Here is a 24,097-nt window from a genome sequence, read left to right as displayed (position 1 = left end):
TGATGAAAGTAATCATTTCTAATCCCAACATGGATAAAATTTTTAGAAAATAATCTTAAAGGTAAATAATTTCTACAGCTAATCAAGTTATTAAGTGTAGTAGTATTTCTTCCCTATCTGGCCTCTACATAGGTTCAAAGTAAACCATATATACATGCTTCTAAAATGGGATGACAGGAAGTTATTTCCCTGGCCTGTTCTAGGCTACATGATGACTATTTTTGTCAAGCGAAGTTGGATTCCTGACAAACTGCTTTATCAGTGGCTCATAACAAATTTGAAATCATGTAAACAGAAATAAAGCAGGAAATAGATGATAAAAATTATCGTGGCATAAACTTCCAGAGAACAGTTTTATATTTTGAAAGTAAATCTTTTGCAGGGATTTTTGTGGGGGTTTTTAATTTTGTTTTGTTTTGTCAGTGTAAGGCTATTTCAAACAATCACATGAGCCTTTGATTGGTCTTTGATGACTTTAATTACATCTGCATTGCAGGCCTTGCTAAGGTCTAGGACTGAAAGAAATGTGAGTAGCATTAAGAAATATTTGAGAATATAATACTCAGTCAACGTCAGTGGTGACAGAGTCAGCTGAAGAGAACTCCCCACAAGTGACTGAATCATGACAAAATATTACTCAACTTGAACGTTTGCAGATTCGGTACTGGTCGGCTCATGACAAAGAAGCAGCTGCACACAGAGTTCAAGTCAACAGCCAGGAGTACTCGGCCCGGCTGGAGAACCTTCTGCCTGACACCCAGTACTCTGTGGATGTCCGGGCCTGCAACAGTGCCGGCTGTGGGCCGCCCAGTGAGATGATCGAGACCTTCACCAAGAAAGCACGTGAGTCTCAGCGCTTGCATTTGAGCTTGTTAACAATTAGCAATTGAGCCTGGCCAGGTGTGGCTCAGTGGTTGAGCATCCACATAGGATTCAGGTTCGATTCCCGGTTGGGGCACATGCCCGGATTGTGGGCTCAATCCCTAGTCACGGGTGTGTGGGGGGCAACCGATCAATGACTCTCACGTCACTGATGTTTCTCTCTCCCCCTCCCCCTTCCTCTCTTTGAAATCAATAAAGATATAAAACAAAAACTAGCCATTGATACAATCATGATGAAGATACATATGAGAGAAACTGACTACCTAGCAGCCTTAGCACATTTGGTTTTCAGTTTTTTTCATTACAATCACACACAAACTTTTTAGAAACATTGTTAGTTAATGTAGATGAAAAAATGTGAACACCTTTGTACATTAATGTTCCATTTGAGAAGTAAAATGGCATAACCTCCCTTTGTAAGGCCTGCCCTCAAAATTTTGCACCATTAGATAATTAATTTGTATTCATTGTTATTATTTTAAGCTTTGTTTCCATAGGAATACATTGGCAGCATGAGAAAATTCAAACTGCGTATTTTTCCTACGCTTTGGTTCACAGACTCTCACCATGGCCGAGTGCAAACGCGCAGCGCTGGGCTCACCCCGTCGCCGCATGCCCTCACTGTTCACGCAATAAGGCACATGCCCTGCTCAGGCTTTCTGGTCACTCCCATCTCTCTGGTTCTACTTGATATCTCCCTCCTACATCAAATAGGAGAATTTACATGCGGAATTCTAGGCAGTTTTGCAATAATTTGAAGATGTGATTAGCATTATTGTTAAAAAAGTTTATGAAATGTACTTGGAGAAAAAGAAACTCTTAACAGAACATGGTGGTAAGAGCCAGACTTGGTATCACGCATGGGCTTCAGATCTGTTTCTGCCGCTCAGTGTGTGCCAATAGACAAATTACTTCATGTCTTTAAGCCTACGTTTCCTAATTTGAGAAAGGACCACTTCTTTTTCCTTTTTCCCATTTATTTATTCATTGGAAGTCTGCCAAGTGCCCAGCGCTGATCTGGGTGTTGGGGACACAGAAGACAACAAACCAGTGATACGCTTTTCTCAGGGGATTACAAACTAGTGGAAGGAGAGGGGAAGCAAAACAACAGAACAAAAATAAAGCTAAACCCCTGACAAAAAATTGGTATTATCCGATGATGGGACACTAACTTGAATAAACAGATAATAAAATGGAAACTGATTTGGGCAAGAGCCAAATTCCAATTGGGTGGTCAGGACTGGCCTCTTTGACAGATGCCATTTGTGCTCCAACGTGAGTCATACGAAGGACCTACTATGTGCCGACTGGGGTTGGGGGAGGGGAGAGGTTGTTTTAGGCACAGAAAATAACTCGTACAAAGCCTTTAGCCAGAAATGTTTGATATGTTTTAAGGTAGAAAGGCCGATGACGCCAGGATATAGGGTCTGAGGTGAGGAGGGGAAGTGTGCTGGCATCAAAATACGAATGGCCTGGGAGGTCACTGAAGGAGTTTGAGTTCTTCCTAATCATAAGAAGCCGTTGGAAGGTTTTAAGGCAGAGAGTAATACCTAATTAGCTTTTTTTAAAAAATCATTCTGAGTTCTAGATGAAGTGGATAGTGGTAGGTAAGAATGTAAGCAGAATAGCCATTTAGGAGGCAATTTTAGTAGTCGAAGAAAGAAATGCTGGTGGTCAGAACTAAGTGATAAGAGAGAGAAGTGGAAATTTTTCTGCAGGCAGCACAGGCAATGCGCTGCTAATGTGGATGTTGGCAGTGAACAAAATGAAAAGCTGAATACTAGCTTTCTGTTTGAGAAACTGGGGGTTTGATTGTGAAGGACTCAGAGAGAGGCACATTTGGGGGTGTACATTACAAATGTCCCATCTTGATTTTATTACATTTGAAAGGCCTTTTAGACATTCCAGTGGAGATCAGCAGTTGCATACATATGGTTAGAGGTTATGAGAATGATTAGACCTTGAGATAGAATTGTGAGTACTTAAAGCTGTGGGCCCAGAAGTAAGATTTAGGGACGATTCATAGAGGAGAGATGGGAACTCGGGATCAGGTCCTAAGTCGTTCCAACATAAAAAACTGAGCAGAGAACATGGAACCAGCAAGGCATGGTGATGGGGAAGAGCAGCCAGAAAGGTCGGAGGCAGAAACAGATGTTTAAAGATCATGAATTTAAGAAAACAATGAGATTCAAGAAGGGATCAGGAGGTCAATGCTGTGACATGCTTCAAAAATGTTAAATTTTAAAAGAAGAAAAAAGTGACATTAAATTTAGCCTAGTGGAGGTCATTGATAACCTTGAAAACAGCAGTTTCATAAGACTGGTTCAAAAAGAAACCCAAGTGACAGATGATGAGGGGATGATAAGAGATGTGTCACCTGCCTCACAGGACCATGGGGTGCATTAAAGGTACCGATGGGTATCAAGTGCTCAGCAGAGTGCCTGGCATATAGGAAGCACGCATCAAAATTAGCTCTTGTCTTCACATTGTTATCATCAGCATGATCATTCCTGACGCAGTGAGCTTGCAGAGCTGAAGCCGGATATGATGGTAAGCGGCGTGTTATTTCTTTTCCCAGCTCCCAGCCAGCCGCCAAGGATCATCAGTTCCATCAGGTCTGGCTCGCGCTACATAATCACCTGGGATCACGTGGTCGCACTATCAAACGAATCCACAGTGACGGGCTATAAGGTAGACAGAGGCTGCTGGCGCGCTCCCCACACAAGCTCCATTCTCCCAGCGAGTGTTATGTTTGGACCTGTGGCTGTTTCGGAAAAGCCCGTTCAGTTTTCTTATTCGAGCTGTAGAGCAGAATCAGATGACACAGTGCCATGATAAATTTTTAAAAGGAGAAAAGATCTTTAGTAAAATCTAAGAAAATGCTACATCATGTGAACAAGATAGAATAACTGCTTTAAAGTGGAGAGTTGTTAAAATAATTATTCCTGAAGAACAGAGACAGAAAGAAACCATTTTTGTTCAACAATAATTAAATAGTTTCCCAGCACACAGTGAACTCTTCAATGTGTTGAGTTGCCTTCTGTAAATGAACAAAAAAGGAAAATATATTCTTTTGGTATATTCTCTACATCACACCCTATCACATTTTTCAGTGTATAAAAAATTTAAATTGTGAGGCAATCTTTTTAGACTACTTCACTATATTGAAATAGCCCTCCTTTTATACTATTTATTTGAAAAACAAGCAAACACATTTTCCCCCTCTCTTTATTTTAGATCATCTCAAAAAAATAAAATTCAGATGTTTATAGCACATCCTCTTGGATAACCCTAAAATATAGGTGAAATTGATTTCTATGAATGAAAAATAACATTATTTTTCTAGCAATTATTGCCCATAGCTACTCTGGGGCTTATTTTATTAATAAAAGTGTAAGAATATTCTGGTTGCAGTGTTAGGGCATTCGGCTCATTATCGCCACTTTATTAAGTATTCATGTTTTGGGACTTTTTCAGGTACTCTATAGACCCGATGGCCAGCATGATGGGAAACTGTATTCAACTCATAAACACTCCATAGAAGTTCCAATCCCCAGGGATGGGGAGTATGTTGTAGAAGTTCGTGCACACAGTGATGGGGGAGATGGAGTAGTGTCTCAAGTCAAAATTTCAGGTAAGCCAGTCATTTAAAACACACTTCAGTTGGGTGCTTATAAGTTCCTAGACCGTACGGATTCCTGAGAGTAAAGGCAGGACTGATATTCACCCTCATGTGAGTAATTTGGAATGTCAAGGATGCTTGAAGCTTGACATTTCTTTCCTTATGAGTCGCAAAAGTAAATTCGCAACATACCACATACGTGTTGATTACTATCTGGATATCAAAGCATAATTGAAATACCATGATGCATTGAAGTGAGGCATAATATGAGACCAGCAGACACTAATATTCAAAGACCTCTTATATCAAAAGGAAATTCACTGGACTACTATTAATATTCTTTTAACCCCCTTTTCCTTGTCTTACACACATTGATATAGTAATAAAATTCAAAGACAATAAACGATAGTTCCTTTACCGTCTCCCTGTCTGTTCTCAGCATAACTACTCTTTCTCTGCAAACCCTGTTTGTCAGAGCACTAGTTAAGTCAAAATAAATATTCGAGGCAGGGATTTCTTCCCTTTTTTGGATTTGCAGAACTCTATTATTTGTTTAAATTTTGGTACTTTTATCTCACCCTGAATGGATAAAATAGTTTAATTTACACAGAATTAAAATTTATGTTAATTTGAAAATTTTATGAGACACTGAAACACTAGAAGATGCTAAATCAAAGATGGGGATAATTGACTTACAAAACAGTAATTTATTAATAATGAATATTTGTATATTAAACTAATAAAATCTTCTTTAATGCAATGCCATAGTTTTTAGTCTGACCATTACCTCATAAAGAAACTGTAGAATTAACATTAGGCAATGTTAGATACTTGGTGAATAGTACCATTCTAGAATTTTTAATTAAAATTTGGATTTATTTCTAAATTGTTTAAATTATTTATAATGAGAAAAGCATGTAAGTACAAATGGAAATTTTAGGCTTTCTTGTAAATTTAAATAATTTACATTGAAACTTTTTATTTTAGATATCATGTCATTTTAGAAAATTTGGAAATTACAGAAATGTATTGCTAGGTTGATGTTCATATGGGTTATGCTGTCCATTCATTCATTGAACAAATATTCATTCATTGCCTACGATACGTAGGCACAGTTTACATACTTAAAATGTACTACCATTTATATATTTCTACATCCCTTTGAGCTCAGTTACAATCATCTCTACTGGCCCTACTGCAATTCTAACATTTTTCTGGGCTTCTTATTTTGGCTTCCTTTAGTCCATTCTCTATGCAGCAGCCAGAGGGAGTCAGATCATGTAACTCTTCTCTTAGAAAGGCATACTATAGAATAAAATCTAAATTTCTTACTGTGGTCTCTGGTGCCCTATATAATCTGGCCCTGCCAAGCTCTCTCACCTCAAGTAATTGATTTCTCCCTTGCTCCATTCACTTTCTCTCTCTGCCTGGACAGAGCAACTTTATTCCTGCCTTGAAGCATCTGCACTTGTACTTGCTGCTGTCTGGAATTCTCTCGATGTTGGCGTGGCAGGTTCATTCTTATTTTTGTGTGTGTTCAGATGTCACCTCCTCAGGGAAGAATTATATGGCCTTCCATGTAAGATTGCCCCCTACTCTAATTTTTTGTCATATCACATCACTGTTTTATTTTCTTCATAATATTTATAAGTATTTAAAATTCTCTTATTCATTCATTCATTTATACTGTTGACTGTCTTGAATCTAAGACATTGTTACTTGAGTGTAAGCTCCATGGGAGCAAGGTCTTTTTTGCTTTGTTCAGCCTTTGAATCCCCAGCACCTAGAGTATTATCTGGCTCAGAACAGGATTTTAACAAATAATTTTTTTAAAAATTTATGATTTTTATAGAGTAAAATTTAGTTAAACAATAATTGGGCAACTTAAACTATAGTTTAGATATCTAGCATGTGGATATACTTCCCATTGGGCTCATGATTTGTATTATGCCATGGGCTAATCCACAAGACTCATTCTTACAGAGATTAAGTTAATGTTAGACATATTATAGAAAATTTATTAGACTTGGTAATCTGTAACTCTACTTTCTCTGACCTGAACACTGTTATCTGCTGTCTTAATAAATTATACCCTATCAGATGTTTATAGCTCACATTGAGGCAAAGTAACACTGTAAATGTTTCATTATGAGCATACTATCTCTAATAAATTCCATATTTCCTGTTAAGAATCTTTTGTTTTTATATATCATTGGGAACTAAATTAAGAATAATGTGAAGATAGCCGCCATATTTTGAATATAAATTGTAATAAGCTTATTTGACTTCTTACATATTCACTACAAATTTTAGAATACAGAGTGATGAGTATTCCTGATCATAAATAAATATCCACAGAGAAACATGTATTTTATTATTTATGTGTGAATATGCGCATTTTGAGCTTTTAAATTTCTTTTTAGTTTGAAAAAGAGCTAGGATATTTTAGTCAAATTAAGGAAGACTTTTAAGGACATTTTAGAATCTGGACCTCTTCCTAAGTGCCAGAAGTAGTTGTTAGAAACCTTCAACATTAAAAATAACATGAACAGATATTTGCACTTAAAAATCAGTCTGGTGATTGTGGAAAATATATACGCTGGGGAGTAAGATGTAAAGAGATGCATTACAAGGCTATTATCATAGGTGGATTCAAGATGATGGTTTGGCCTGGGAAGAGGGCAGTGGTGCCGTCTCGGGTAGATTCTGCAGGAACAAGGCATCTTTCTGTTTGATTTAAAATTCCTATATATTCATTTTGTTGACTCAATGTCTTCTAATGAATGCAATTTATCCTGATGTTACCACAGATGATGCAACCTAAACATTTAACCTACTATTTTTGGTAGCTCCAAGCTATTAAGCTAAACTATACAACCAAAGCCGCTGGCTTCAGCACTGATGGAAAACACATTTTGTTTTTTCACTTTGTCCTCTTGGGCCCAGTAGCAGAAGTGGAAGGGCTAGCAAACCATTTTTTAGGTGGAAGCTTTAGATGTTTAACTCCATTCCTCATGTGTTCCTCTATCCAGTATCTAAGTATTGCTGAATAAAAGGAATAAGAGGATAGTTGCTATGTTTAGATTTAATTCCTATGTTACTAGATTAAAATGCAGTATTAACATCATCAATTTTGCAAATATCTCCTCTGTAAGCATTTTCACAAACCAAAATTGTAAGCTTCTAATATTGTAAAACAGCCCAGATGATTGATAGATACATAGATAGATGATAGATGATTGATAGATAGATAATAGATGATAGATAGATAGATGATAGGTAGGTAGATAGATAGATGATAGATAGATAGATGATAGATAGATAGATAGATAGATAGATAGATAGATAGATGATAGATAGATAGATAGATAGATAGATAGATAGATAGATAGATAGATAGATAGATATAGATAGATAGATAGATGTGGTAGTCTTAGGTTGACTTTATCCTGCCCTCTTTGACAACAGGATGCTATATAATTCAGTGATCCTTATTCCTGAAATTTTATAAATATCCTTTATCATTTGTGAAGAAATAGATGGTCTTGAATAAACTAACCACTAATCTAAACATTTGAAATGGTATATCATATGCCAGTTGAATGCTGTTCTTGTAAGTTCATCATCATAATTTTAAAATTTTATCTTTATGAGTATGGGACAATCAAATATTATCTCTAAGGAAATACTGTGTCTCCAGCTATTTTGAAATAACCCACTATTTTGTTTTCCTTTACTACATTTTGTGTGGGACCAACTCCAGAGTTCAAGCGGTTTAATCTAACCTATGTATTTCTAAGCTGACAAATAGCTTACATTTAAAATTACCTCTAACATACATGCTGTCTTTCCATTAACACTAAAGCATGACTATCCACTCAAAACCTTTTCCAATTGTATAGCTGTACTCAGTGCTCTTAGTTTTGTAATAAACATGAACGTGGAGGAGAAATATCTGAACAAAGTGATATTTTGTACGTCTCTAAATTTGGCTCTGAGTGGTGACTCTGTGCCCAGATCATTGTTAATGTAACTGACTCCGAGTGACTCAGGCTTGCTCCTGGAGTTGAGCATGTGGGGCATTCCCAGAGTCTCACTTATCTTTCAGGAGCTTTGGGCACTGGTTCTAGAAGCAGATTTTACCACAGTGTCAGGCCATGGATAGCACCTCTATATCTAAACTAATTGGGTTTTCTGGATCTTCCCCAGGGTTTCTTTTAGCTGCTACTAATTTTACACAATAGTCCCATCATATTATTTTGTGTTCATTTACTTAGAATTAATTTGGTTGGAAAATTCTTCCGTGAAATATATTATAAGAATAGAAAAGGATATTAAAGATAATCTTTCAAGATTTACTTAATTTTTGTTTATGAAATACAGCCTCTGGAGCTATAGTTTATATTATAATGCACAAATAGTTTATTTCCTCTGACAGATAAACCTTATTCTTAAAAAGTTACATATTTTCATAATACTTTTGCTTTCCAGAAAGTTGGTTCATTCAATAAACGTCTACTGACCACCAACAAGATGACAGGCATTCTGCTAGGTTATTGGTGACAATAATTGGCCAGCCCTCCCTGAAGCTTGCATTCTAGTGGATATCAAGAAAATAAAGAACTATCACCAAATAATAAAAGTATTTATATATAAGTTCATTAAGGCTTATAAGAAAAAAGTGAGTGGCTAATATTGAGAATAAAAGTGGTAGAACTGATTTCAATAGGTTGATCGGGTCAAGCTTCTCTACTTAGGTGATGGTTAGGCTGAAATCTTAAGGAAAGAAACTAACCGTATCACAAAAGCAGGGAAAAGAGTCCCAGGTACAGGGAACAGCAGGAAAGAGCTTGCCATGTTCATGAAGCTGAAAGGCCAGTGCTACTAGTAGCGGTGTGGGATGGGTTGCAAAGATCAAAGAGCACAAGGCCTGGCCTTGAATACATCTCAGACTCATATCATTCTACTCTCATTCTAACTCTCCCTCACTCCATCTTTACAGGATTTCTCAGAAGTGTGCACTTTATTCTGTGTTCAATGGGAAAACATTGATGTGCTTTCAGGAGATGATGAGTGATGCAATCTGATTTAAGATCATTTTTGGAGAAAATCCATTAGATAGCACAAAATGGGAATCAGTGGAGCTGGTGAGAAGTGGGCAAGTCTGAATTCTTATAATAAAAATTTTCAAACAGTACACATAAACAAAAAGTTATAGATTAATAGATATGATGTAAGTCCATTTATATGACGTTCAAAAGCAGAAAATAATGATGCCATGTTTAAAGAGGTACATATGTGGCATAAGTAGAACTTCTCCCCCAAAAATGATTAACACAAAACTCAATACAGGGTTGCCTTGTGACAGGGCAGGGGACAGAGGGCAACCAGGAAGAAGCTTAGAGGGTGGTAACAATGTTATTGCTTTGCTTACCTGGTAAGTATACAGGTGGTTTTTTGTTGTTGTTTTTAATTATATTTTTAAACATGCTAATTTGTATAATTTATTTCAGAATTGTAAAAATTAAAAAGGGATGGAAAAAATTAAGGACTAAAGAAAGGTATTGAATTTGGCATTTTAGAGGTCTGTGTTATTTTGCTAGGATTGCCCTACAACATACCACAGACTGGATGGTTTAAACAACTGAAATTTATTTTCTCACTATTCCAGATGCTGGAAGTGTGAGATCAAGTTGTGGGCAGGTTTGGCTTCTTCTTGTGGCATCTCTCTTTGGCTTGTAGCTGACCATCTTCTTTAAATGTCTTTCCCTTTTCTATAAAAACACCAGTCATGTTGGATTAGAGCCTACCCTAATAACCTCATTTTAACTAAAGACTTAATCTCTAAATCCAGTCATTCTAACATATTGGGTGTTAGAGCTTCAACAAATGAATTTTTGAGGGGACAAAAATTCAGTTCATAACAAGGTCCTTGGTAATTTAAAGAAAAAACTTACATAAAATAGTGTGGGTGAAAGTCTTATTTCTTTAAGCAAACTTCATGGAGCTTAAATTCTAAAGAGAGAAGGTAATATCAGTTAATCAAAATGTAATATCTTGTCCAATAGGAACAATATAACTGAAGAAAGTAAAGCAGAGGAAGATGGGTGAGGAGTGATGGAAAAAGGGCTCCCTAGGGCCTATGTTTTCAATAAGAGCAGTGGGAAAAGCCTGCTCTGATAACAGTGGGAAAGAGAATTCATTGAAGTGAGGGAACGGTCAGTGTAGTTTATCTGAGCGGAAAATCATTCTTGCTAGAACAAATACCCTGCACTAGGAATATGTTGAGATGTTTCAGAAACAGCCAGGAGAGCAATGTGACTTGGGTGAGAAAGCCATGGGGAGAGTGGACACAATGAGACTGGAGAGGTAGACGGGACCTGAATCTTAACAAGGTTTACAGGTCCTGGTTAAGGACTTTGGAGTTTTCTCTAAGTGTGATGAGAAGCCATCCATTGAAGCATTTTACAGTAAGAAGTGACATGATCAGGCTTACATTTTACAAGCCTTATTCTAGTTATTCTTTGGAAGGAAGTAGGAATCTTGTGAATGGTGGGGAAAAGAATCTCTGGGAATGGGGGGGGGGGGTAGTTAGAAGCCAAAAGGTGATGGTCCAAGCAAGAGATGAAGGCAGTTTTGACTAGTGTGGTCACAGAAGAAGAAATAAGTAGTAGTTATAGTCAGGATTTATTGGGAAGATGGCCCAGCAATGTTTTCTGATGATTTGCTAAGGGGTATGAAAAATATTTGACACAACTCAAAAAATTTAGATTGACCAACAGAGATCATCTATTAAAATTGCCAACAGAATTATCTACTGTAACAGAATCATTACTGAAAATAGATGATTGGAAAAGAAAAGTTAGGAGTTCAAATTTTGACATGTTAGTTTATGTCCTAATGACAGCCAAGTAGAGACAGATTTTAAAAAAATATATATCATCTAGCAAAACTGAGACACCAACTGAGGTCAGATAACAAATTTGTCAGAGAACCAGTTGGCATAATTATATAACTATCTGCAACACATGCCGCCTGAGTATGGAAATGGAGATAGCAGATGGTTGTTGGTGTTGCCCAGAGTTGGTAAATTACATGGTTAATAGAGTAAGAGATCAAGGGAAACAAGGATTCATTACTGCTAGTTAAAGAATAATTCGAATAGATGAACAGAGAGTTTGTATGTATTAGAATATTTTCAACTGGCAGTGACAAACCCTCAATTCAGAATTGCTTGAGAGATAGGTGGCCTTTAGGCCTTAGTGAAATCAGTGTCTCAAACATATAATCAAGGACCAGGTTTCCCCTCCTTTCTCCACATGGGGGGGCTCATAATCAGCCTCATTCTTAGACTCAGCGTTTTTTGTGTTTGCAAGATGGTGCAGCAGTGCTAGCAATTATTGCATGCAGCCCCGATACTGTCCAAAGAAGAAGGGAATCTGTCTTTTTGAAGTTCTATTTTAAAATGAAGGACATTTCCCAGAAGCCTCTCAGGAAATCTTCCCCATATTGTCCAGAATTGGATCACAAGTCTATCCCTCAATTCCTAAAATATCATTTCCATGGTGCCTCACAGTGATCAAGATTTATTGCTGAGCTGGGGATGGGAAAGCCTTTCTTGAGAAGTGAACATCTGAACAAAAAATGGAGAGTGTATTGGTGAGCAAGCGGAGATAAAAAGATTTCTCCTGAATATTCAGAGTTAGATAAAGAGGTAAATAAGCATGGACCTAGGGAAAGCCATAAAAAGAAGCTCAGTCAAAGAGCAGCTTCATAAAAATGTGTAAGAAGAGGGATGAAAAGTTAGAGGAAAGATACAAAGTCAGCTTCAAAACCAGAAAATGTAGGCAGGATTATTTTTTTTGTTGAAGTAGCAAGAGATGGTCATCAATGTGGATCCTGATATTAAAACAAGGACTTATGACATTGAAAAAGTTAGACATCCAAAGGTTATATCCATAAAGTCAATTGAGAGAACTGTGATCCAAAGTCAGTAAACACAGGTTCATCCTTAAAAATGTATATTTGACATTACTGCTGTTAAAGGATATTTAAATAAGAAATAGGAATGTTTAAGAAACACTTTAAGTCATTATTGCCAAAAGAAAATTGTAAAAGTTTTGCTTTGTTTTATATTTTAGATTAGATACTCCATAATACTCAAATGTATGAGATACCTTTCCCCTCAAAAGCTACATTTGGTGGTCTTTTCTAAATTTAGAAAGTGGTACTAACAGGGTAGAAAATAGAAAGAATATTGCTGATGGAACTAAAATTAGAACTTAGAATGAGAAGGATTCCCATATATATTAGTGCTTTGGAAAAGGGGGTTGTAAATGAAAGCATTTATCTTTTTTGAAGATTGTAATTACATTGAAGAAGTTTCAGAAAATGAACCAATGGTCCTAAGAGAAATACCTTGATTCAAAGATAGGCTTTATTTTTCTGAATTTGGGGTATAAGCAAAATTTCAGTTTTACTAAATAGTAATTTGTTTATTTCACCTTGTTTGCATAATACCAAGCTTTGTAGAATGTCATTATACAGTTTTAGCAAATTTTGTGATGGGTCATAATATTTTGCATTAATTAATTAGTTATGAGAAAATGAATAACCCTGTGCAATGGCATACCTTATATGTATAATTTTAATTATTAGTAAACTCTATTTTGCATTTTTGTGAATTTTGGTATATTAGTGGCAAAAAATTATATAAGCTTATCTATTCTGTATATCTATTCTGATTTTAAATATTCTATGATCCTAAGGAAGGACTATTAAGATAGGTGCAACTCTCATCAAATCATAAGATATTACTTTATATTATCTCCTGAAATAAGAGCAACAAATAAATGAATTAATTATATTATCTTGGATTGTTATATACCTTAAGCATCAAAACACCATTTCAAAGTTAATTTTCCTTTTAAACATTTTAGGCTACATTGAAATTCACAACCCTCTCAGGAAATATAAAGACAATTGTTTGTGCTGAGGGAGTTGGGTTTTAAATTTTCTCTCCCGAGGTTTGACACTTACCCACTGTAACATAAATTTGAAACCATTTAGAAAAGAAAATGGTTTTGTCATGGTTAAAAATAAAACCCTGGAAATTTCTCACAAATAGATCTGGAAACCTTTAATGCTATAATAAGAAGGAATATAAAACACTTAAACTGGAAAGTGATATATCAACATATTAAAATGGTCCATTTGATACTACATTAGGGACCAACATTAGTGATTTATGAAGGAATGTTTAGGTCTCAGAATGACTTCCCAGAATTGGGTAAGGCTAGAAGCCAGGCCCCTTGGTAGATTATTCACAGTATGAAAGCAATGCAATGGCGCAAAAGACATTCCAGAGGTACTTTCTACAGACACCTTCTGCAAAACAAGCCAGACCAAGAGAAAATAAATCATTTAGAACATATTCCAAGAGAATGACTTTCTCCAGCCGGTAGTCGTTCTTCTATAACCTACCACTCCACGCCCCGTGTAATTGACTTTCATCTCTAAAGCAAATCACCAGGCTTGGTCACAGGGCCATGAAGCAGGAAGAGAGACGGATGTTATAAATTACAGGGGACCAGCTCAGCAAGACCCTTAGCCCATAGGAGATGCCTCAAAGCCCAGCTGTGCCTGGGAGTTGGGAATTCTTTGGATATCAACGTCTGTGTAGATGATCCTACCAATGCCCTGGCTCTTAGTTCTTCTTTCCTAATGATCCTAATTTATAGGGAAACTAATGTCCTCTGCCCTTTCTCAGCCACCCACTTATGACCACAATCTAGACAGGGGTTCACAGACTTGAGAATAAACTAGAAATTGAGAATTCCTGAAACTCAAATGAGAAAAAAAAATGCATTATAATTTTCTCTAATTTCTAACTGGAGTGGATTATTATCTGCAAATATAAATTTAAGCAACAAATCACCATCACCTATTACAATCACAGATGTTCTCATATAATATTTCAGCTGTTGCAATATCACTTCTTCAAAAACATATTTATTGGACTTGATCTTAGATTTTATTATTTAATGTGCTAATAAGCACACAATTTTAATGTATTAATAAACATGCATTTGCTTTGTTGATAATTTTACAAATGCATTTCAATAAAATCTATTTCCTTTTAACTCTACATATTGTATTTTATGTATATGAAAGCATTATTTTCAGTATTCTCAGAGATTCACAGACTGCCAAGGCATCTATGATTCACAAAGAGGGCATATTTAGTATAATAATTTTCATGGCAAATGGAGAACTGGCACATATAATTTTAAGATTACAAAGAGATTGTAATCCAAGCAAAAACCTAAAATATAAAGCAAATTAATAGAGAAAGATTGAAAGTAGAAAATAATGGAAGCTCTTTATTATTATATGATTAAAATTATATTATACTTTTACATCCCTACTATTCTTTCTGGAGGAGTATTTATTTTACTAAAATTTGAGATTAATAAAATGTATAATAAATTATGCTAGGAACTACAGCAGTAGTTTTGGGAGAAGGAGGCATTTGGCACAGATAATGGTAAAATCAGTATTATAAATATTTCATAGGGCATATTTGGTTGTAAGCATTTCTTTAAAAAGCAAGTAAGAATTTTTGGCAATGACTCTTTTTCTGGAATATGTATTTTTCCTGTAACATGAGATGTATGAGGCAAAGTTAGCCAGACAAAAGATGGAAAATCACAGTGAGAATATGATTAAAGACAGTTTACAGGAGGAAAAATTCATCTAAGTCAAAGGTAAAATATTTAAAGCACCAATTTATAGTCAAATTAAACTATTCTCTAAGTATGTCCTTTAAAGGAATATCCTCATTTTGCTGGTTCAAGATTATATTCTAAACACATTCTCAACTTAAAATAATCCATAATCACTATAGGAAACAGGAAAGGTGGTAAATCTCACACCTTCATTAGCAGAACTCTCACAAGAGAAAAAAAAACAGTTAAAAGTTTAATGTGCAGCTAATTTCTCTTGGTGAACTCTATTTTCTTTTTGATCTGTATTATAAAATCCACCTATAACTAACAAACAAAGTCATTCTCAGAATATAGAAATCAATTAAAGACCTTGTTTGTTCACATTTATGAACTGAGCACTTTAGTGGATATTAGTTAGATGGGATGATTGTTTAAAATTGAGCCTACAAACACACGGTGGGGGCGGGGGGTTGTAGGGAAACTAATTTCTTACACTACTTTTTCTCAGGAATAGTATTTCTGGAACATGCATAGAGAAAGGGAGTTCCTGGGTAGGTCTATGGCAGAAGGGAAATATCCAAATCAGTGAATGAAATGAAAAAAGATTTTGATCATTAGTTTAACTCATTCAACAAAACTGCACTGAGCACCAAACATGTGTCAAGTAAGTCTCAGTCCCTGAAAGTTTGAAGCTCAGTGAAAACAAGGTCTCTTGTCAAGAAGCCCTAAACTCACTGGAGGTTAGGACAGGTGAAAAAATATTTGCAGCACATGTGCTAAGTGTTGTAGAAACAAGCACTGAGGGGGAAGTAATTGTTTCAAAAGATGACACTTTTGATGAATCTGGAAGATCAGCAGGAATTTTCCAGGCATAAAGGGGGTGGAAGGGCATTCCAGTCTGAGGAAGTGAATGTCAGCTCTGAGAATACATACAACTGGCATCTCACTTGGTGAATCTGTAATGCGGGATTCAAAACGGAGAATAGGGAAGATGTAGTTGGATTATAGGTTATAGTCTGACTGTAAAAAGGGGGCAAATTGAATTTGTGGTTTTCTTTCTTTTCCTATTATAATTTTTCTTTTCATATTATACTTTTTCTTGTGTTTGAGTAAGAGGTGATGAAGTCCTGAATTATGAAGGCAGAAGCAGTAGAGGGAGTGGAGCAGAGTGATTCTAGATTCACATTGGAGACTGAATCAATTGTACTTGGTGGCCAAGTTGGTATATTGCAGGTGAGGGAGAAAAAACATTTTGAAAATGACTCTGCATTTTCTGTTGTGAATAACTAAGTGCAAATCCACACCATTAACTGAGCTAAGTAATGTAGAAGCATGGGAAATTTTTATAAAAGTAGTGATAGGAACCAGGAGTGTGGAGGGAGAGAGAAGTGGCCCTGTGACAAACTCTGAACTCCAACCAAGAAAAACCAGGTAAGCTAAACAGCAGGTAGGACAGTCCAGGCAAGGCAGAGTATGTGAAAAATGAATCATTGCTTGCGGCTGGCCCAGTGGCTCAGTTGATTGGAGCGTCGTCATTGTCCTGTACACCAAAAGTTTGCGGGCTCGATTCCCAGTAGGGCACATACCTAGGTTGCAGGTTCCATCCTTCCCCTGCCCTAGTTGGGCATATACTGGAGGGAATTGATCAGTGTTTCTCCCTCACATCCATGTCTCTCTCTCTCCCTCTCTCCTTTCCTCTCTTTATAAAATCAATAAAAACGTATCCTTGGGTAAGGATTTTTTTAAAAGAATCATTGCTCTCAAACTTTTTCCAAATTTTGTAATGTTTCTCTCAATGTCTATGTTATTTCAAACATATTAGCATATCATCATCAATTAACATCTAAGAGTCCCTCTGTATGAAATCCATTGTCAAGAGACACAAAGGCACAAGACACAAATTTTGAAGAGAGAAAAGTGAATGATTCTCAAAATTTTATAATGAAATGACTAGAAACTGGCACTACTGGTGGAAATAGAGATGTTGAAAGAAGAATTTTAGTTTCCATTCACTGTTTGGAAATTTGACTGGTTCAATATAAACAAAATGGTTTCTTAAAAAATTTCTCAGAATTCCTGGTAGTTAGCAAGGAATAACTACTTTCTTGATTTTTTTAAAAAAATAAACTTCTTGCAAAAGTGATGAAAGCAAATCTTTTTCTACTTCTTTGAAACCAAGAAGAATTTGAAAAGAACTTCAAATTTCAAGGTTTACCACCACGGAAATTAGACTAAGAATGAGCTTTCTGGTAGGAAAAGAAATTCTGAAAAATATATAAACAGAACCAAGGAAATTCCATGCAAATTTCATTCAAAGTGATTGGAATTATTTTATATCTTCTGAATGAGATATAAATTCATCCAGCTGAACAAGCACAGACTCTTAGAAATTCTTTAGAAAAATCAACATTGTGTTCCAGTCAGTAACTCCTTACACACTTCAGATTGTTGTTAAAACAGCTGAGAAATAGTTTCTCCCCGGGAAGTAAAAGAGAAGAGATTCATCTAGTTATGATCTTTTTAATCGTTGTAGAGATTCCATGCATTCAGACAGTTCCTTATAAGAACTTCATGTCACATGGAGACACACTGAGGCACCAATTAATCCCTGTTGATAGATGGATGACACTGGGTCCTGAAGGAAGGCCCTGAGGTCTGACAAACAAATGAGTTCAGGAACACAGTAGGAAGAAAAATCTTAAATACCAAAATGCTCCCTCAAACAGGTGAGTCACTCATTTGTTATAGCCCCAAAGCAAAGATTTATCAAGAAAGATCAAAAAGGACTTTTACCCCAGTTTTACCCTGGGCAAGCTTCCAAGGTAGCTGTGCCTCTAATCACTGCCTAAAACCAGTGAGGGGCTAGGATCCTGAGCTCTTATAGTTATAAAGGTGTTTAGATATTGGCAGTAACTTTCGACTCGCAACTCATTGTATTGAAGAAGATTGGATTACTGCATTCTCTGGCCGTATTAAACGATATTTATGAAGCATCTGTGGAGTAGAAAAAAATAGCATTGAGCTTAGAATGAGGTTTTGAATTTAATATCCACTTTGCCTTGTCCTAGGTGGAAAACTTTGAGTCGTAGGACCCTCATCTGTAAATGAGGATGACAATACATGCTTCAACTGTATATTATAAGAATTAAGCAAAATAATATGTTCCAAACTCCCCTGGACAGAGTAAGCACCTAATAAGGGTAAAATAAAAACAACCCATTAGATAGATATTTGTTGATGATATGGTATGGGTCAGACTGTCCAGAAAACTTATGAGTAAATTAAATACTTTTTTTAAAAGTCTTTTTTATTATTCTCATATTATCACTATCTGTATATTTAAATTTGGGGATTTTTCTGATCATTAGGTGAACATTTTATTTAAAAAGAGAAGCAGAGCCTGGCTGGCATGGCTGAGTAGCTGAGTATCAACCTAAGATCCAGGGGATAGAGGTTCTAGTCCCGGTCGGGGCACATGCCCGGGTTGTGGGCTCCATCCCTGGCAGGGGGCGTGCAGGAGGCAGCTGACCAATGACTCTCTCTCATCATTGATGTTTCTATCTCTCTCTCTCTCCCTCTCTCTTCCTGTCTCTGAAATCAATAAAAATATATTTTTTTAAAAAAAGAGAGAAGCAGAGATAAATTTTAAATTAAAGTTAATCTGAGTCTACACTTTGATAAAACCAGAATCTGAAATGGAAATCACCCCTAGGTAGGCCAGCCACTTGAATGGCTGCTGCTCACTAGAGCCCCACAAGGAGCCATATGAACTAGATGCAACTTCCACTCTGGGGCTCATAGCACCAATTGAGAGGATTGACAGAGGCTTTCCTGTCATCCCATAGCTCTCATCTTCTTGAAGGGCCTGCTGTTCTAAGGAAATTTAAAACGCAATATACCTATCTCTTCCTAGAACTAGGGAATGATTTCTCTCACAAAGATTGGTACTAGAAATAAGCATGCAAATGTATGTCTCTTAAAAATATGTCATCTTTCTTATGGTTTTAGGGATGCCTATATAAAAGAGACCCTCTATGAATGAATAGTTATGCTATTCAGCCACATGATAGGGTAGCATAGTCTCATCTAGAAATAAACAGTGTGCCCCATCATGACCTTGAACATGACTGTTAAAATCAGAAAAAGAGCATTTACTCAAATTTATATAAAAGGACTGAGAAGAACTCAGTGGGCTTTGCAGGAAGACATATCTATCTGCTTGCCTTAGTTTGAATTTTTTTCGATTAGATATAATAAATTTAAGGAAAATTGACTGTCGTGACCAATTCGTTTTACTCTTAGCTTTTATTGTTCAGTACTCTAAAATCCCAGCTGCCTATCAAACGAGCTAGTGTGTCAATGTGAGAGGTGGGGAAGGTGCAGGGAATAGTCCTTTTTCATTTCTAAGTACACCCAATGGGCCATCTGTAGCTCCTAAAAATGTCCAGAAAGTCTTACTCACAGACGTGCTCAACCGGTCCCTCAAGCCCAGCACTGAAGAGGGACCATTCTCCTTGGGCTGAGAGAGACGGATCCTGGCGGTAGTTTGCTGTACTCCACAAAGCTGGGGCTGTCCATGTAAGAAAGTTCTGCGGCCGTATCCAAAGCTAAATGCCGAGATGATCTGATCTAATGAACTGGCTCTGGTTGTTTGTGAGTTAATCACAAGTAAAGAACTGGAATATTATTTGTTAAAGATTTTGTATAAGAAGAGGAAAGACAATAAGTCCATGAAACCATTACATGTATGTTGCACATTTTATAGAATTAGGATCCAAACATTGAGGTCTGCGTCTCTTCTGTTGTTTTTTCCCCCAGACCCAGTATAGTCTCACTAAATATTTGCTAAAGAAAGTATTTTTTTAATGAAAAAACTAAATTTTGTATTTCAAATTCAAAATTAGATGGCTTTTCCTGTGCATTTTAAACAATTTTCATTTAATTCTCACAAGTATCCTGCTATGTAAGTGTTATGGTCTCCATTTTATAGACAAGGCAATGAAGGCTCTCAGAGTTTAAGTACCGTGTGAGAGGTCACACACTCGAGTGGGGGCAGTAGCATTCCAGTAGAATTCTTGCTAACCTTCAATCTCATGCTTTTGTGAAGCATCACTTTGCATTTCTAAAGAAGTAGGTAAGCCAATTTTAAAAGTCCTCATAATTATAGTCTCATCTTGCCCCCAAATGATGTCAAAATTAGGTTATTTGAGCATGTGTGAGCATGCGTTTGTTAGCCAATAGTCAGTTAGAAGTTACTTTTATATTTCCCAGCAAATAATTGGTCTTTACTCTATTGGAAATGCTTGCTCCTTTTGCAAAGAGGAATGCATCCTGGCAATCTAACATTTTCTGAGAGGGAAAGGGCCAGAGTCAACAGTAAGGAACGAATACAACTGCTAGGATAAGCTGCCAGCAAACCATGTACCCCTGCCAAAAAAAAAATCTATTTTGCTTGGCATATGGGTTTGTAATTGCCAAACAAGTAAGAGCAACAAGATTAGTGGGTTTTACCAGATTGAAAAACCCATCAAAGCCACTGTCACTTATATGATCAAGCTTTTAATGTATATTTATAAAGCAATATCAACTTTGATTATCATAAATAAGGGGAAATATAACAAATGTGTTTGCAAATTTTATGGCTCAATGCTTGATATTCTTAAACACATATGGTTTGCTAAGAATCATAGACTCATGGCCATGGTAGGAACCTAAGGACTTAGAACATTGAAGCCTATCATTTACAGAAGGAAAATCCACATCCGTGACAAGTAAAATAGCCAAAGATCACACCAGCTTCAGAGCCACATCTTGAGTCCAAATATTCTCTTTTGCCCAGAGTTATACAACTAGCTATTGGCAGAACTAGAAGTAGATCTTAAGCTGTTTGTTTCTTCTCCATATAACTTTGAATTTTGCTATCTCAAAGAGGTACAAGGAGATAAAATTATCAAAAGCAAAATAAAGAAGCTGGTACATACAGACAGTATGATAAAATAGGTATCCAAAGGCAAAGACAATCATCAAATGTACCTCAAAGGTCAAATCCATTTTATTCTCTGATTTCTCTTTTGTTTTCTTTTCCAGAAAGTCTTAAAATCAACTGGGGTAAATATCCATTACTTCATTTTGTCAAACGCAGGTAGTTAATGCTTATAATAATTGATATAAGGTTGAAAACTGTCTTAGAACTTTCCCCAAGAGACCTATTTGAAACAAACCCAACTAACTTTATAAAAAGACACCTCTTTTAATTTTTAATAAGCATTAGATGACTAATTAAAATAATTTTGGTATATAGCCTAAAGGAAATTTTAGCATTAACTTCACTGAATTCTATGAGTTTTATTACAAATTCTATGCTAGTTTCCAAGAAAGTAAAGCTCTTCTACTTCATAAGTTTGTGCATTTTACACCTTGACTCTATTATGTAATTTCAGTGGATAACATGTAGACAAGATAAAAAATGGGGTGGGAATCTAGGTAGGAGGAAATCATGCAAGAGAAAATATACAAGTCAGAAGAGTCACTACAAGATGAAAATTCCAGAAATGAATTAACCAATAAAATTCTCAGGTTGTTTTGTCTCAGACATTTTGTAAAATCCCAGTAGCCAAGGCAAATTTTAACATATTTGTTTTTTGTCTCAGTGGCTTCACATTTTTCAAGTGTAAAGTTCTGTATGAAAATTGGAGGGCATGGATTTTTAAAAGTGTCTTTGTTTATGTTTCAGTATCTCAAAGGAAGAAAGAGCACTCCCTCCTTTAATCTTTGTTTTCATGCATTTCTCCCAAAATTTAAGAAAACAAGTACCATTTCTCATATAATCCTCAACAATTGAATGGGAAAACAGACACAATTAAATAATTTCCTGAGACTATACCAATAAAAGATCAACTCAGAATTTCCCAGTGGTTAGGCTAAATCCAAAGCAAAGCTCTTAACCTTTACTATTTTTTTTCAAACTAAATTCCTATGATTGAATAAATATATAAAATTACAAACTCCCAATGGGCCTTCCTCTACAAATAAATAAAGTCAGAAATACTGACTTACATAGACCCAGCCACAGTAGTTTGTTAAATTTCTTAGCTTGTTTTTCTTTATGTAGTAATTATCACTGCTTAAATTCCAGATCTTAGAGTAAATACAACCATACATATTTATATACAGCACCAAAAAAAAAAGTTAGTTTCTAGCCTTACACATTCTAATGCTGCACCTATCATGAGTAGCTCTCAATGATTACTCATAAAAATGGCTCCTATACTCTGAGTAATTTACAGAAATATTCTTCAAGTCTTCAATGGCTAAATAGATCAGTAGCTTTTCTTACCTTGATTAGCTTCAAGCAATTGGGGAAAACAAGTTAAAGAGGTTATAAATACTTTCCTAATTACCACAAAACACATTGTCCAAAGTTGTGAACGGAACAGTATTCTTGTGGCATGCTCCTTGACAAAAGCTTACCATGGTCAACAAATTTGGGTGATAAAAATTATTCTGTTGCTTTTGGTAACTCTCAGTGTGAATTTGCACTTTTTAGTTGTACTCTTTTCCCAGAATCTTTCTTTTGCTCCTAGATCCACACAGCCTTTTCACGGTGAAGAGTACTGTAGAAAGTACCTAAGATCAGAATAAAAATTGACATCTTAAGTGACCCTGCCTCCTTGGGCACAGGAATTGGTTGAGAAAAGGGGACTTGTTCCAAGCTAGTTCAATCATAGAAGTCCATTAATTCAGCCACGGTAATTGGTCTGGGGATGTGTTGTGACCCAGACTTTGCAAATCAGAATCTTTCCTTGAAAGTTTTCTCACTGGAGTTGGGGTAAAAATATATCATCTCTTTACTCGTGAGAATATATGATTGTGATTTTGGTGCTCTTGTGTATGTTGAGAAGTTAGTCTAAGAGTGTGAAGTAATATGCAAAGGAGGAAGAGATGAAAGTCAGAAGCACGGAAGACATGGGTGTTCAGTGAACTTTCTCTAATTGTCCAAAAGTGGTACATCGGCTCTTTCTTCAATTGGGTTTCTGTTACTGAAAGCAGGGTCTCAACTCCCATGCCACAGAGGAGATTACACATGAGCTACACTATTCCAAAAGAGTTCAATATGCCCAGTGTTGGTAGGCAAAAGGGCATTCCAGGAATGTTTGTGATCTAAAAAGACATCATGTGTGATTGGGAAACAGAAAGTACACATGTCTGTCTCAAATGTAATTTATGTACAGAGGACACCTACTTTATCTATTGTTTTGCTTTGCTTTTTACCCAACTACTTTTCAAATAGTAGTTGGGTAAAAACAAGGCCTATAATAAGAGATAAACTTCAAACTATAAATTTCTACATTTACCGGAGTTTTCTACTACTCATGCATTTACTGAATTGATCTACATGAAGCATCTGTTTTTTAAACTGTAATGAGCAGAGCCCCACACATTACATGGATGATGGGCTTGGGTACTAGTACCCGCATGAAGAGAAAGGAGGCAAAATATGGTAGCTTCCTGCCACAGACCCATCTTGGAATAAAACGTTCCCTCTCCCTCCTAGTTCAGTAATGGGCTTCCACATATAAGTGCTTCTGAGGAAAGGTTATGCTGCTAATATATATATATAAGAACCATTGATGGACATCTCAATTATTACAATAAAGCTCTGAGATACATTATGTCTATTTTATAGTTGAAGAAACTAAGGCATAAATAATATTCTCAAGACTACCTAGGCAATAGAAGGCAGAGGCAGAATTGGGACTTCACTTGCTTTGCCTGGCCCTGGAGCCCCCTGATACTATTCCCAGTTTACTTGTACATTCCTACTATGACAGTGGCCTGCTTATTGATCCTCATATTTTCCCATTTG

General features: G+C 36.2%; 1 protein-coding gene across 1 annotated transcript in view; it reads left to right on the top strand.

Annotated features, from left to right (window-relative positions):
• LOC148093876 (contactin-1-like) overlaps positions 1 to 24,097 on the top strand; it is a 62,152-nt gene that overhangs the window by 31,851 nt on the left and 6,204 nt on the right. Inside the window, exons 7-9 of the mRNA XM_087813773.1 lie at positions 657 to 843; positions 3,461 to 3,573; positions 4,360 to 4,516. Coding sequence (XP_087669899.1) covers positions 657 to 843; positions 3,461 to 3,573; positions 4,360 to 4,516 — 457 coding nt within the window. The remainder of the gene's footprint in view (positions 1 to 656; positions 844 to 3,460; positions 3,574 to 4,359; positions 4,517 to 24,097) is intronic.

This window comes from Miniopterus natalensis, chromosome 2, assembly GCF_054644295.1.
Source record: "Miniopterus natalensis isolate mMinNat1 chromosome 2, mMinNat1.hap1, whole genome shotgun sequence".
NCBI lineage: Eukaryota > Metazoa > Chordata > Mammalia > Chiroptera > Miniopteridae > Miniopterus > Miniopterus natalensis.
This window is presented reverse-complemented; position numbering and strand designations above follow the sequence as displayed.